This window comes from Pogonomyrmex barbatus, unplaced genomic scaffold (assembly GCF_055798465.1).
Source record: "Pogonomyrmex barbatus isolate J1 unplaced genomic scaffold, ASM5579846v1 scaffold1, whole genome shotgun sequence".
NCBI lineage: Eukaryota > Metazoa > Arthropoda > Insecta > Hymenoptera > Formicidae > Pogonomyrmex > Pogonomyrmex barbatus.
Window position 1 is genome coordinate 18,035,183 of NW_028297098.1, and position 15,335 is coordinate 18,050,517.

The 15,335-nt window shown below is 36.2% G+C and overlaps 1 protein-coding gene and 1 non-coding gene across 3 annotated transcripts in view; one reads left to right on the plus strand and one right to left on the minus strand.

The window, feature by feature from the left end:
• LOC105425322 (uncharacterized) overlaps nucleotides 1–15,335 on the plus strand; it is a 76,836-nt gene that overhangs the window by 37,164 nt on the left and 24,337 nt on the right. For both annotated transcript variants that reach the window (XM_011636040.3, XM_011636039.2), the window contains exons 2-3: nucleotides 96–241; nucleotides 14,815–14,987. In XM_011636040.3, the coding sequence (XP_011634342.2) occupies nucleotides 97–241; nucleotides 14,815–14,987 (318 nt within the window). In that variant the 5' untranslated portion in view covers nucleotide 96. The remainder of the gene's footprint in view (nucleotides 1–95; nucleotides 242–14,814; nucleotides 14,988–15,335) is intronic.
• Nucleotides 594–665, minus strand: TRNAE-UUC (transfer RNA glutamic acid (anticodon UUC)). Its single transcript has one exon. It is a non-coding gene; the product is annotated as a tRNA-Glu (tRNA).

Consider the following 15,335-nt stretch of genomic DNA (forward strand, 5'->3'; position numbering starts at 1 on the left):
TTTATCAGTTATCTAAAAATTCCACATAAAAATTTAAGTGTTTACAAATTAATCAAATGAAGTGTTATATAAAAATATTTTCATATTCATCGCAGAATGCCGACAGATGTGACCGGGGGCCCAGGACTCGCAGTAGTGGCAGGGGATGTCCTTACCTTACGAGGCACAGGACTCGCTGCTGCAGAAACGTGGGCTCTCCTCTGCCAGGCAGCCCAGGCCCTCCAGGATCTTTTTCTTTCAAGTAAGTTAAAATTTACGTGCTCTATTGTAATAATCCATCTCGACACTATTTCCACGAAAAAATATTTGTATACAATCTTGATATGTAATTTTTTAAGAAAATGAGAAAAAATAAATACAATAAAAGAGATATTGTTGCTCAATTAAAATTAATTAATTATAAAAACAAATATGTTGTATGTACAATATATATTAATATCTGCATCTCCAAAAAATACTTCTTTATACAAATAATTTATAATTAATAAATAATTATATATATATATATATATTTTATTAGTTATTATCAAATAATAAAACTGTATAAATAAAAAAACTGCAAACTAAATTTTTTCGAAAAAAAAAAAAAATCATTCCGGTACCGGGAATCGAACCCGAGCCTCCTGGGTGAAAGCCAGGTATCCTAGCCACTAGACCATACCGGAGCACGTGAGTTTCTCTGCAAACTTGATACTTCATGTAAAATACAGACAAAAATACTAATCTATAATAAAATTTACATAATTTTTTTTTCTAAATTATTGTAATAACATTAAAATATGTTATCTTGTTGATTACAAAAAAATCTAATAAAAAATTGATTTAAACAAATGTATCATTCTTCATTTTTCATATTTAAAAGAAAATTTCTTATAATTTTTATTTCTGAAATATTCAAATGTTTAAAATACATGATCATCTATTATTCTGTTCCTTTTTCATACCAGAAAATATAACCTCACTCGAGACTTACGCGATTCTTTTCTGCTTTCGAGCATAAAGCAGCCAAAGATGATCCATCCACAAATCCCAGAGGCTTTTCGGAAAATATTGGTCGAGTTTGTCACAAGCTTTCAATACATGTAACACAGCTTAACATGTTTCAAATACGAAATACTGCGTGAAACCGAAACTTTTATCATGATCGATATCATCGTGCAATTCATAAAAAGAACCGATGAAATTTCAGCAATAAAAAATTTAAATATGATCAAATAAAATTAATTTCAACAATGTCGTACTATCTAATTCTCTAATTAAATTTATAAAATCTTGCACTCGATAAAATTTTATTACAAATTAATTTATTAATCATCAATACTATTATTGATAATTATCAATTTATCTGTGTGAAATTTTCAATCATTATATCATCATAAATTTAAAAAAAAAGGTGTAATGCCGATACTACTAATTATTATTGAAATTATGAATTATTATTACAATATTTGAAAATTCTTGAAAAACACATAATTCTATTTTATAATTTTCTATTTTATAATCATTATTATCATATAATCGATAAAAGTTAATATCATTTACGTAATATCGTCCGCAATATCATTCTAATAAAAATGTCATTTGCATTTCTCATCCTGACAGCGATAAAATATTCCACAGAGAGGAAATTTATGTCTGTAGAAATGTTATGTACAAAAATATTTCCACTAAATACATTATCGCCTTGGATATTTCCGTCAACGTCACCGGCAATATTACAGATAATCCGCTCGATTACATCAACCCTCTCTTGCATCATTACTCCTTCGCGTTTAAAACACCCCAAGGGTCAAAGCGAGAGACAATGTCATGGTCTGACAAGGCAGTTCTCTTACGGTATCTTCTTCTATATCCGGTTTATTTCACGCATCGACGGCCGTCGGCACACTGTCGAAAAAAATGCCTTTCGTGACGGGATGCGCTATAAAAATTGTATCCATCCGCATCATCTACCCTCTGGCGCCAAATATCCTCGACCATCGAGTTACGTGATTGATGATGTATAGGAGCTAGGCAGAACATTTTTTCCCAGAGAAAAGGAAAACAAGAAGAGATTATTTATCTAATTAAATCATTAGATTAGCTTCTATTATATAATTTGTACAGTTGTTTCTTCCAATAATAATGAAATAACAATGGAAATACAAATTTTCTAATTAAATAGAATAACGCAATGTGTGCAATTTGATGTCATCCGGCATTAATTATGCGCATTGTATATGTCATCATATTATCATTATGCATAATTATATATACCTTATCACGCAATTAATAATACGCGTGCGAATTTATTGAATTATAGTGCGAATAGGAAGGCGCCATGGATGCATTTCGTGTACGCCCGTATGTTTGCGTATGCGAATAAATCATGGAACACGTAAATTCCATCCAATACCATTTCTCTTTTGTCACGCAGCTGCGTTTTTTTTATTAAACTCAGTATGAGAGGGTTCTCTCTGGTAATCGCTTATATTATAATAACGCGCGATCGGAGAAACTACCGCAACGCTACTCGTTATCTTCAAATTCATTAATATCTCACTCCGACTTTTTTTCCGCAGTGGAAAAATTCGCGATGCATCCGGCGCCATATGCGTCGTGCTTTATCGCCGCTCTCTGTCGATTCATTCACGTTCCCCGTGGCGATGGATAAATTTATCATCGCGCGAGATTAACACACTTTCGAGATCTGCATCGTTGCGAAAATTGCGTTGCTGCGAGCGTAAAATGGGAATAACTCGAACGCAGAACGACGAGAGACAAACATTTCTCATGATATGAAATAATACATTTAAACGACCGCGCGCATAGATAGCATTGGGGGAAGATCCGCGATTTGTTCTCGGTGCTTGCCTCGGTGTTTAAACGGGGTACGGCGAAGGGAAACGGCAAACGGAATTCGGAATCCGAAATGGAACGGACGATGCATTCCAAGAGGATCAATAACATCAAATGTGGACAAAGGACAAAGGCCGAGAGGTCGTGGGCAGCTTAAACCGCATGTATCGCGACGATTACGACGCTTCCCTGAACGAGTCAGATGTCAGACAAGCGTCAACGTTAAATATTCAATAATCACAAGCCGTGTCGAGAAGGGTGTTGTCAGTGTCGTCAAAGAGACGCTGGCTAATCGAGTAATCGACGACGCTGTCGCGACATTAATCGCATCACCGAGCAAAGCCACTGTTACGGCAGTTGACTTATGCCTTCACCTCCGTGAGGTTACCCTCGTGTATTAAACAACTTTCCCATATAGATATCGAACTTTATATCGCTATGTTTTACGATGAGACATATTTATAACGGAACCTTTACTCTCTCTCTTTTCAACGATTGCTCCTACGGGAAATTTAAAAATATACCCGAACCTCCTTAAGGTACTTTAAAGAAGCAGAATCTCAAGAAGCAGCTCTCTTTCGGCTAGCTCTTGAAAACCTTACACGATCTCTCAAGAAGTATCTTCCCTAGAATCTTCCTCTAAAGGACTCGAGGAGAACGTACGTCAAAGCCTTCGCTATCTAATCAACAGACGTTTGGAACATCCCGAAAATATGCAGTTCAATACATTTCCTCTTTATAAAACTGCTTAAATTTAAATGACGACTGATACTTTTACTCGATCGCAGCAATATAGAGAAATGTTGTAGCATCATTATATTAGTATCGATAGTAAAGTTGGAGGGGTGATGATGATAAAGATTTGTGAAACAAGTAGATTATGGAGACTGGTAGAAGTTTGCACTTTCTGTTCGGTAACGTCGAACATCGAACTTCACTAATGGAGGCAGTGAAGTATGGATACCGAAGCAAAGTAACGATATATCTTCGGTATCGAAATATCCATCATTGCATCCCTCTTCTCCCCGACATCGCGCGAGATTAAATGCGTCAAGCCGCGCTCAACGTTGCGCCAGACTCTCATTCTTGACTCGCATACGCGCGGCTTAACAGGCGTGTTTACAATGTCGGCAATTCGGGCCCTCCGGTTTCGCCCCCTGAGATTGCCGTGAGGTATCCTGCACGCGATTGCGATGCCACATAGCATGACTCACGAGCACCGTATAATAAGCGGTGCCTCGTCGGCACCGCAGGACCCCCGAACCCCGAATGCCGAGAATTCGTCCTTGCGTTTGCCCTGAGAACTGAAACTTCATTTTGTTGCTTGATTTTGAACGTCTCTTGAGCATAGTAATCTCGCAAGCTCCTCCGAAAATCTTGTAAGCATGCAGTGTGACAAAATATTTAGAGTAAGGTAAATTGTAAAGTAAAGAAAAAAAAATGTTTTTATAAATCGTAGCTGTTATTAATATTGGGATTTGTTATTTATTAATTTTCAAGATTATTTTCAAGATATTATGAATCTCATAAATATATCTCATAAATATTATTAATGTCATTATTGCGTTCAAGAGGTGCTTTCAAAATAAAAAATGACGATAGCAATATCATTATATTCACTGGTTTTCATATAGAAATGTAATTTTCTGTATACACCTCAAGAATCACCCGTGCGAGATGATTTGACCGCATATTCTCGAAATGGGACCGCGCTTTTCCCTCGCGTCAGACAGCTGCCGGAAGCTTGGAATTATCTCGTAAATCCGCAGAGCTGTGAAAGTTTTAAATGCAAGATGTGATTCCATCGAGAATCGTCGCGTAATCACCTTCGTAGCGAACTCGTCTAGTTGTCTTCATCTGGTCCAGCAAGAACCGCCTTTACCACCGCAACTCTTCAAAGCAACGCTGTATCCACTACACCTAGCAGAAGAGAAGCCCGAAATACCGGCGGTGGCTCCTTTGGCTGCGGATCGCGAAAAGTGTACAAGAGCTTTAATAATGTCGGCGACAATGCCGTCGGCGAGAAGTCAACATCCGACGACGCACAAAACAGAGTCACCGGTGAACCCGTGCGTTCACCGCGCGGGTCTTTGAAATATCTTCATCCACATTAATACAAAATTCAGCGAAACGCGGTCGCGTCGTTGCTCTAAATGTTTTCAACTATTTACCAAAGACGCACGCTTAAATCTCGCTCACCTCGAAAAAACGTTTTCTTGCGCTCTTGACTCGTTACGCTATTCTTTCAACAAGACGTCTATCTTTTTGTACGGCAATATAAAAAAATTAAACGAATTAATAGAAATACATTTATAATTTTAGAACAATATAAATAAAATAACAAATTAAAACAAAATTTAGAAAAATTAATATTTATGGATTCATTCGAAAAGATATACTTAATAAAATGTGGATAAGCCATAAATATGTTTGGTATATTTCTCACTTCTTCGCTTGGCGCGAAGGATAATCTCCAATTGGATAATCTCCAATTATTAACTATCAATTTTTCAGTGACTTCGTTAGAATTTTTACTAGACGATTTTAATACCGATCGCAGAACGTAGAGAACTGTATAAGAAACATACGTGCTGAGCATGCTTGTGAGCACTCACAGAAATAATCCAATAAATTCCAAGTGTTTACGCCCACGGGATCAAAGAGCACAGTGTAAAAAGAGCTGGTAGATTAATATGGAATAAAAATATGGGTACGTGGTAATTGCATCATGAACATATGAAGTTGAGAGATTCAGTGCACCTAATTATAATATTAAGCTATGGCTGTCAATAGAAATCGTCACAAATCTTCTATTAATTTGTACCTAGCCTCTACTTACCTAGTTGAAAAAAAAATATAGTCAGTCTGAAAAGGTCAATCTGAAGTATTGATCTTTATCCGAAAGAGAGAAGCCGAACGACGGAAAAATTCGACGACAGATTTGAATCGCTATGACAAGTTGAACCAGTCATTCAAAATGGTGATATCAAGCGGTATCGAGGTCATCCACCACGTATAACTTGACGAGAGATGAAGGGCGAGGATCCCGGTAATCCCGACATATGAAGTTCCCTCCGTTCCATCTCATTTATCTTTGTCTCTCATTATCTATCCACAAAGGGACGACCCTCTAACTCTCGACGCTTACGCTCGCCTGTCTGTAGAATCTCTTAAACGGTCCTTTGTAAATTAAAAGTAGACAGTAACTTCAAGAGAAATATTATGATTGTTTTGAGAAGTAATATTCGTAGATAAAACGTATTCTATATTCATTAAGTGATTCTATGTGACCGCTGCAGTTAAGTTGCGTCTAATTTCAATAATATATTTTTTTATAAAATGTAAGTACATACATTATACTATATTATTATATTATATTATCATAGTTTTTTCGTTCATGGAATGCACAATCTTGTTTTTATATATAATCAAAATTATTTGTTAATCTATTGAGTCAAAGTTCAAAATTCCAAAAAATTTTTTTACCTATTTCCTATTTATTAAAACTAATAATACAAAATTATGTTTCGTTTTCCACTATTTATTGTAACTCTAACATTTATAAATTATTCATCCTACTTGAATTGTATTAAATTGTATTGAATTGTATTAAATGGATTGTGTCAGATTGCTAATGCTCCGATTGCTGTATATATTCGCATCCTTTATGGTCGCTTGGGACCTTTGTCTTCATGTTTCAGAAACCACTTAGTTAAGCCCTTAATATTCAAGGTAGTTGAGATCTATTATTACGATTAAATGACGCACGGCAAAATTCGCTTATTTATTTAAATGTTATTAACGAATAATATAACTCATACGACTAATATAATTAAATAAATATTTAAAAATATTAAAATTAAATTAAATCTTGGTTAAAATAAAATGTCTTTTTTAACTGTACAAAATTTATCTATCACAAATTTATTTCATTTTTATCGTATTTTTAATTAAGTTTTTTCTCTTAATCTCTTACTTTTTATCTTTTTATCTTTTTCTTAATCCATTAATCTAGAATTTTTCTTCTTAAATAACGAAAAGTTAAAATCAATGATAGCAATATAATATGCCAAGTACATATGAGTAATATGAAGTATGTGAGTTGAAGCTTAAAGAGAAATTGTGCTCGAATAGCACGCGCGTGACAATTGTAACTCAGATGATCGTTTTTAGTTATTCACAGAAATTTCTATTTCCGATATATAGCAAATTTCGAGCAAATCGATTGAAATTGATACTTTATTCGATAATGCCACAAAAATGTTTAAGAGACTCTTTCATAATGATTAAACTAATTGGTATAACATCTGTATAAAAAGATATTTTGACATTATATTACTGTGACATAAAATATATAATATCATAAAATTACCGTCATAAAATCACCATCGTGAGTTTTTCTGCCACGAATAAAGAAGATTCTACAGATAAAAGACCATGCGTGACATTTATTTACTATTTTCATTACTTCCTACTACGTCTGTTTGCTTGTAATCAGTTCATGTTACATGTCGGCGGAACTCTCTTAACAGCTCCGTTAACGTATTCCAACGTACATTCTCCACCACCGCAACGTACAATTTAGGATAATGACTTTATGGGAGGAGAGATGGTACATTATATCACGATAACAGCATCATCGGTTCGCTACGTTCATAACTCGATCATCCGCACGAGTGCGAGATTCCGTGATTCCCTCCTCCAAACTCATCTTGCGTGCGTGGGAAATGCCTGCTCTCGTCTTCTACGTTCCCTTCGCCGCCCTTCGATGGTTAGCGACTTCCATCTCGATCATTAATTACGTCTCGCCGCTGCTGCAGCCGAGACTTCGGCGGCGCACCTCGAACGTCTTTCGCGTTAACGATCTTTCTAACTCCTCTTTCACAGTTTATCAGTACACGGCGAATATTCGCCGGTGGATGATATCCCGCATTTTGATGAACCATTCAAGACAGCTCCCAGTTACATCCGGAATGTAAGGAAACTTGTGGGACGTACTCTGACGTACTCTGACGCGAAAAGCTTTACCGTTACAAATGCTATACATCTCAATTGTATGTGTCGTATTTTTGAAATATAATTTCTATTAATCAAATCAAGACGATAAGAATAAAAAAAAATATATATATATATATATATAATTATTACACAATAATTTTCGAATATGGCTTAAGTTTTTATCATACTTTTAAGTTACAATTGAGCTTAGGATATAACCTGCAAAAAAAATAAAGAAATTAAAACAGTCTTAGGTTTGTCTTTAAATGATAAATTTTCTGAGGAAAACCTATGACTTTTGGAAAATCTTGTCAATGGATCTGCAGTCGTTCGTTTTCAATTCATTCACAAGGTACTGCATATGCTCAGAATAGCAGGTGGAATAAGAAAAACTGGTAGCGCCAGAGAAAAATGGGAGATATATGTAAAATATGCGGCATATTTTACAGTGGTCTCGAGCCGGCTCTCCAATTTCTCTCGAAGAGATCGACTTTGTGAGTCGCTAGGGATTGCGGGGAGAGCGACCCTGGTACGCCCTTAAAGCGAGATGTAACGTCTAATGGTCTGCCATCTTTGTAACGTCATTTGCCGCTGCTCGGCAGGCAGACTAAATATTTACCCCTGAATTTTCCGTGTCGCACCTTCTGGCGCCATCGACGGAACCTTAACCCTTTTACGCGCCTTCTTCTCCATCGTTTCGCATCTAGACGATAATTACGTTGCCGTTGACGATCGAATCGACGTTTGCGGCATCATTTGTTGGCCTGTCAACTTAGACACGCCAACTAACTAATATAATTCCCGTTCAGTAACTACTAACACACTAATTCACTTTCCGAACATCTTTCGGTTGACGTTCGATCTAACGTTGTTTCCAGCATTAAAAGATCTTTACTTTTCCGAACATTCTTGAATAAACAGTATTTCATCTTGTTCGTTTTCTGGGAAAATTCGAAGTTTTCAACGTCAATATTAATGATCGCGACAAATCACAACCGAAATAAAGACATGACTCAATGCTGCGCTTCGCCTTATGCTTGATATCATCTCTTATCAACATCATCCCAAAAAGTTTAATAATAAAATTTAATTTAAATTTCACATTAAATTAAATATTTAAAAATTTTTTCGGATTTATAAATCTAGTAAGATATAACTTATGTAATTCTTTTTATTAAATTATGCTAATCTTATTAGTAGCATTTACTAAATATGTTATTAGTATTTACTAATGTTATTAGTATTTCCGTAAGAATAGAATATGAATGTTGTCAAAAGTTTTCATTGTTTAAAATCGGATCTTTGTAGCAAGAAGCGCATTCCGTGACCATACATCATGTCACAGTGCCTTTTATCGCTTTTTTCTCGATTCAAGGCTCTACTTCTTACCCGCGAAACAGAGGATTGCCATTAAAGGTACAGACACTCGCAAATCGATGTGCATTTGTTTCAATGTAGAACTTGTAGCATGGCTAATGCGACCAGAGTTAAGTCCTGCAAAACTTTGTTCGGCCGACCGATGCAACGAGCAGTCGTAAACACATTCGTGACAGAACTCCGAACGAAAGTCGCACATAACGGCTCTAGCATTTTTCTCACCTAACAATCGCGCATACTAAAAGGGACTAATTTTTGCGACAAACAGCGTCACTTGTCTGCGCGATGCGTATATAGGCCGCGATCAGTGCGTCTGTTACAATGAGATGTGCATATTCGTGTAAATCGTCGCGCCTACTGTAGCGGAAAGTTATGCGAATAGCGAGAAGTCGGAATTTCAATTATTTCCACGGTCTCTCTTATAAAATGAAATTCCATCCACGTGAAAACCGACTCGCTATTATCATCACGCGTTAGTCTTGCATGTTGAGTTTCGCGCGCAACGCGTACGTATAATTTCTCGATATCGGTCTATCGAAATTTTAATAACGTTAAAGCCGCGGTCCAATGGCGGTCAGAAAGATATGCCAATCATAAAAGCTTGCTTTTTGCTTTGACTGTAATTAATTTTGTATAAAGAAAATACACAAAAAATAAAAAATAAAAAAAAACGAAAAATTTCCGCCAGATGCATATTCTTTGCAAAAAAGAATATCTATCGATTTTTTTATCATTTTATATGCAAGATTTTGTCTAACGTTTTAATTTTAACATAAAAAAGATTAGACATTATATATGATAGATCCATGATGTGTCGTTAAAATAAAAAATACAATTTTAGGATTGCATACAAATTTTTGAAGATTATGCTAATATCTAACTCTGACGACAAGCCACGTTGCAAGTAAGAGTCAGGTGGAACATTTCTCTTCCGCACTCTCTCTCTCGCTCTCCCTCTCTCTCAAGTGGAAAGAGACGCGTCAGTATCAGACTCCTTTTTAAAATGCTCGCCAATAACGCCAGCTTTGATCCGTAGGGAACTCATACCATAAATCGAGGACCACAAAGGCGAATCGAGTCGACATTTTCCACGGCATTTACATTTTTTTTGACGAGCGGTGCAAACTCAGAATTTTCCCTACTTACTAAAATGTTCCTCTTTAAAAATTTAATTTTGAGACTAGATACATCTCTAAATATCGTTAATTAAGGTGCCGTTATTTTTACGTATATTCAGACGTAAAAATTCAATTAGTCACTAACGATACTTTACTCGAGTTATCTCCGTCGGTTGTTGATTTGCGCGACTCACTGAAAAATCTCCTTTCGCTCGCGGCGCATCCCCTCATTTCGCAACGCGATTTTTCTCCGCTTGAACGGTCACCCACCGAATTTCTCAACAGATACAGGAAGCACTAAATAGAGCGCAGGAAGTGATGGCGGACACAAAAGGGTAGTAGAGGGTAGATTTCGAACGGTCAGTGTTTATGGGACAGACAGAAACGGAGAACTCTAGGAGATTATCCATCAATGTCGAAACACGCGCGCGCGCGCGCACACACACACACACACACACACACACACACACACACATCCACATGTATAAGCGAGGATACATCCTCATCCTTCTCCGTGCTGCCCACATACGTACGCACGCCTACAACACGCCTACGCGAACGGGACACCGTCCTGGAATCCGCCATCGCAGTTGGAAAATAGGTGAACATTGCGGTGCTTCATGAATCTCTAAAACAATCTTTGGGCGCTCCCGATGCGGAGTGCGAACAGGAGCCTGAGATAATGAATGTCATCAGTTCTTGAGAGATCTGTTTTCTCGAAATAGTGACAAAGCATCTATCTAATTCGAAACCGCGAACGACTCTTTCTTCGGATGAACCTTTTATTGTTATTAAAAGATCGAGAATTATTTGAAATAAAAAAATAATCTGAAATAAATTAATCACAATATTGTATTATCTCATTGATTATGTTTCATTTTTAAATTAGACTGTACTTAAAGATATTGGCTGAAGAAAATTTATCATAGTGGATTCTAGAACGAAACGGAGTTCTAAATTAGAATTGAATATATTAATGGATTAGCTATTTTTATCTGCCTCTTTCTTTTTATTTAGCATAAACTATTAGAAATGTCGAAGTTATTTATGTAAACAATCGAACTAACTATTCACGCAGCATAAATGCAGCATTTCCTAAACAATCTCGAAGAAAAAAAAAAATATATATATATATATATATATATATATATATATATATATCTACAGACATTTCCATTTCTGAATGAAAAAGCTTTGAAATACCCGGGCCATTACCTATAACGCATTATTGCCTGAACGAAGATCGATGGAAGACGGACACAATGCGATGTAACGCGAGATCTGCTTTGACCTTTTGCGGCGTGGAGGAAACGGGTGGAGGAATGCGATGAGATGTAGAGAGACCTAATGTTTGAAGTACATGCACCATCATCAATCATGTATGAAAACCTCGTAAATACGCTTATATGCACGGTTGTATGCACTAACGAAAGTTCACCTCATATTAGCGAAGCAGTTACATTAATTTGCCGACAGTTATTAATGTTACGTATTAATTGCACTTGAAAAACTCACTTGCACATCTCCGGCATACTTCAATAAATAAAAAATAAAAAAAAAATAAAAAAAAACGTAAAGCTATGATATAGCTAATATATTACTATAGTATAGTTTTAGCTATTATTCATTCATCAGACGTACGAATTATAATACATTTTTAATATATGCAAGAATGTATAAAAAATTAGGTAAAAGTATTTAGTTATTTTAAGATAAAAGAAGATATAAAAATGAATTAATATATGTGGGCGTGTGTATCCACTTTACATTTTTCTCACTTTCCGTGAAATTCTATACAGCTCGTGTGTTAAATCTCGCAGGTGGTAAACTTTTTTTTTGTTAAGAGGATTTTGTCGATCTCTGTTAAACGGATCGTTTTATAAAAAAACACAGCAAGCTTGTATTTTGTTACATGTACCGCATGTCTATAACAATTAGATTGCCGTGTCATTAGTTTCGGAGACTCTTGCGTCCCATAGGAAATCGCACCTTCGTCGACGATCGGATTGCGCCGTCCAAGTGAGTCCGATCGTTTACAGAGATTGACTACTGATGCAACATCGAGTGAAATAACATTAACGGTAACAAAAACAGACAGTGATAGATGACGCAAACGCCCAACAACGCTGTACAGCTTATCCAGTGAATTTCTTCCCGCCGACGAAATGCAAATAGCATCGATAATTAACGTGTTCAGTATGCAAATGGATATTTTCAAAAACAACCAAACTGAACTCGCGACAACGCAATGGCACCAATCAGATCGCGTTTATCTTCGATTTTATCTTGCGAGGGGCATGTAACGCGCGTAAGGTTTTTTTTTTTATCGCGTTCAATTCAATTTTGCAACACGTACGGATTGGAGTGATATGGAAATGTTCCGCCTAATAATTAGTCGACGTGAGATTGCGCGAATCGTCTCTCTCCATTTGGGGATTAGTCGAGATTTATCAGGGAACACGTCGATCCGTTCAGACCCACCTAATTTCCTTAGAGCTTAAATCTTCAGAGAACGGAAATAGTTTATCGCTAGAAGCGTCCCGTCCGATGTGTCTCTGCTTCTAATTTAGACGGAAACTTGTCAGATCGTGCGCGGAGATTGACTACTGGCGGAATTAAATATCGTGACCCGTATTGCAAAAATAAAAAAGAACGACGATACGAAGACGTCGCGTGGTAAATGACTTGAAATATTTTACATAAATATATAAATCCCCTCGTTTTATAAAATGGAACGCGACAAATAATTTAAGCGTATTAATTCAAATTAATTGAGCGTGCTCAGTATTAAACGTTTAGCGTGTCGATTCCGACAGTCTTCGCTAATTTCCATGGAGTCTTTACGGGGACATGGCGGAAGGGGAAGAATTTGTCGGTCGGAGCGCTTACCTAAATTACCAGGGAGTACTCGCGGGAGAATATTCTCCGTGTCAAGGCGTTTTAGTCCACCATTAGGCTGTTAATGTCCGTGACACGCGCAGAATTAGCACCCCCAATGGCGAATTATGGGATTTATAACGAGAGCAGTATAATGGATGATCCAGAGCATTTCAGACCAGACTGTTTGCCATTAAACAAAAGTGACGTCCGCAAAATGTGGAAAATGTGGCGTTATTAAGACATCAGAACGAAATAATGCCGACGTTCTTACAAAATAGGTAGAATAATACTTGAAAAACTATGTTCTTTTATTACATCCGTTTAATATAGAGATTGCAACAAAACTCAATCTCCGTTTTCACGGAGAATAAAAAAATAAAGAGATCAAATAAAGAGTGGCGATCTAGGCCGGTACTAAAGTAATTGAAAGCGCGGATCAAAACGATCGAAGAAAACATGATTACGAGTTTGCAGAAGAAGATGTGATTTGCAAGAAAAAAAGGAAAAAATTCATTCACGATTTCTCAATCTTTTCCTATTTCGACGTGATTTCCTTTCAATTACGTTTCAAGTGCTTGATTACGTGATTACTGAGACTAGAATTTCGAAAAAGACGGCTCGAAGAAATGAAACGTTGAAAAGAAATACGCAACCTATTAAAAACGATAATAAATGACCCAAATTGACGAGGGCGTGTGATCACGGTAAATAAAACGGGCAATTTCCGGAAAATCCCCTTGTCGAGTGAGGTTCTCTGTGGCGCACACCTGCGTCCAACTTCCGTCTGCTTTTAAGCCTGTCAGCCGCACCACAGACTATAGTCGAAGAATTAATTATAACCCTAATCTTTCTCCGTAAGCAGTTTGGCGCTCGTATGACCGATTGCGGCTTTAAGCGACAAATCGCAATTATATATTGAAGTCATATTAGAGAGTCAGAGCTTCCCGAAGCCAGACTTTCTGAAGAAGGCGAACATCTCTGATTGAATGTTTTATGAAAATTAAATAAATAAAAAATGCTCTGCCATGGTTTGACAAACTTTAAATAATAAGCAAGATTATCTCTACATAGAATTATATTTTCATATTTTTTAAAAGCAACTTTTTAATAAAAATGGATATATAAAATTTCATATTTATTAAAGCATAATTAAAATTATTAATAATACATTAATAGTATTATTCAATTCTCTTTTTCCCTTCTCATTTCTCTTTGAAAAATATGTTATGTTTAAATATAAAATTAATATATATTATTATATAAAATTAATATATAATATTAATATATATATATATATATATATATATATATATATATATATTTAAATATAGATATAATATCTCATATTTTTTAAAGAGAATTTATTAAATATCATAATATTATTAATATATCATTAATAATTTTAATTATGTTTCTGTCTTTCGCATTATTATTTATAATTGTCAAAGCATATATGAATAATCTATTTTGGTGAAATACTTTGAGCGAGCCTTCTAGATTTAGGGATACTTTTGCCAATACTTTTTATCGTGTTGTACGTGGAGTAGAAATAAATTTCTGCTTCTGACGACAACCTTACATTTGCTATTAATATTTGTTCCAGATGGAGGCGTGGTAGGTGGTTCGAGAGCAGGACCAGTGGTGACTCCGCATACACTGGAACTGACACCACGTGGTAGGGTTTTGCTGCAGCTCGCACCGCCGGAAACTGCTCGGGCGTACCTGCCGCCAGAGTATCGACCCGGCCGCGTATATTCGGACACGGATTCGGAAAAAGTACGTCACATTCAACACTTAATGGCGCACTATTAAATTCAATAACGAATTGCAGCCTGATCGACTTCTGTCACTCGAAAGACTTGAAAATGAAGTCGCTTCGATTTTTGTTGATACGTGGACCGCTATATTAGCGCTAATCGCAAAGTGCGCGCTAATTATAATACATTAAAATTTATTAAACTATATATATTTAACAATAAGATAGATTGCCTTTCCCCATTTGCTTTTCCCATGATTTTCATCCTCTTTTCGATCCGACCGTTCGACCCGGAACACGTGTTATTACACGAAATGTTTAAACAAGCTTTCGAACGAACAATCATGTAATGCGATATTATACCGATG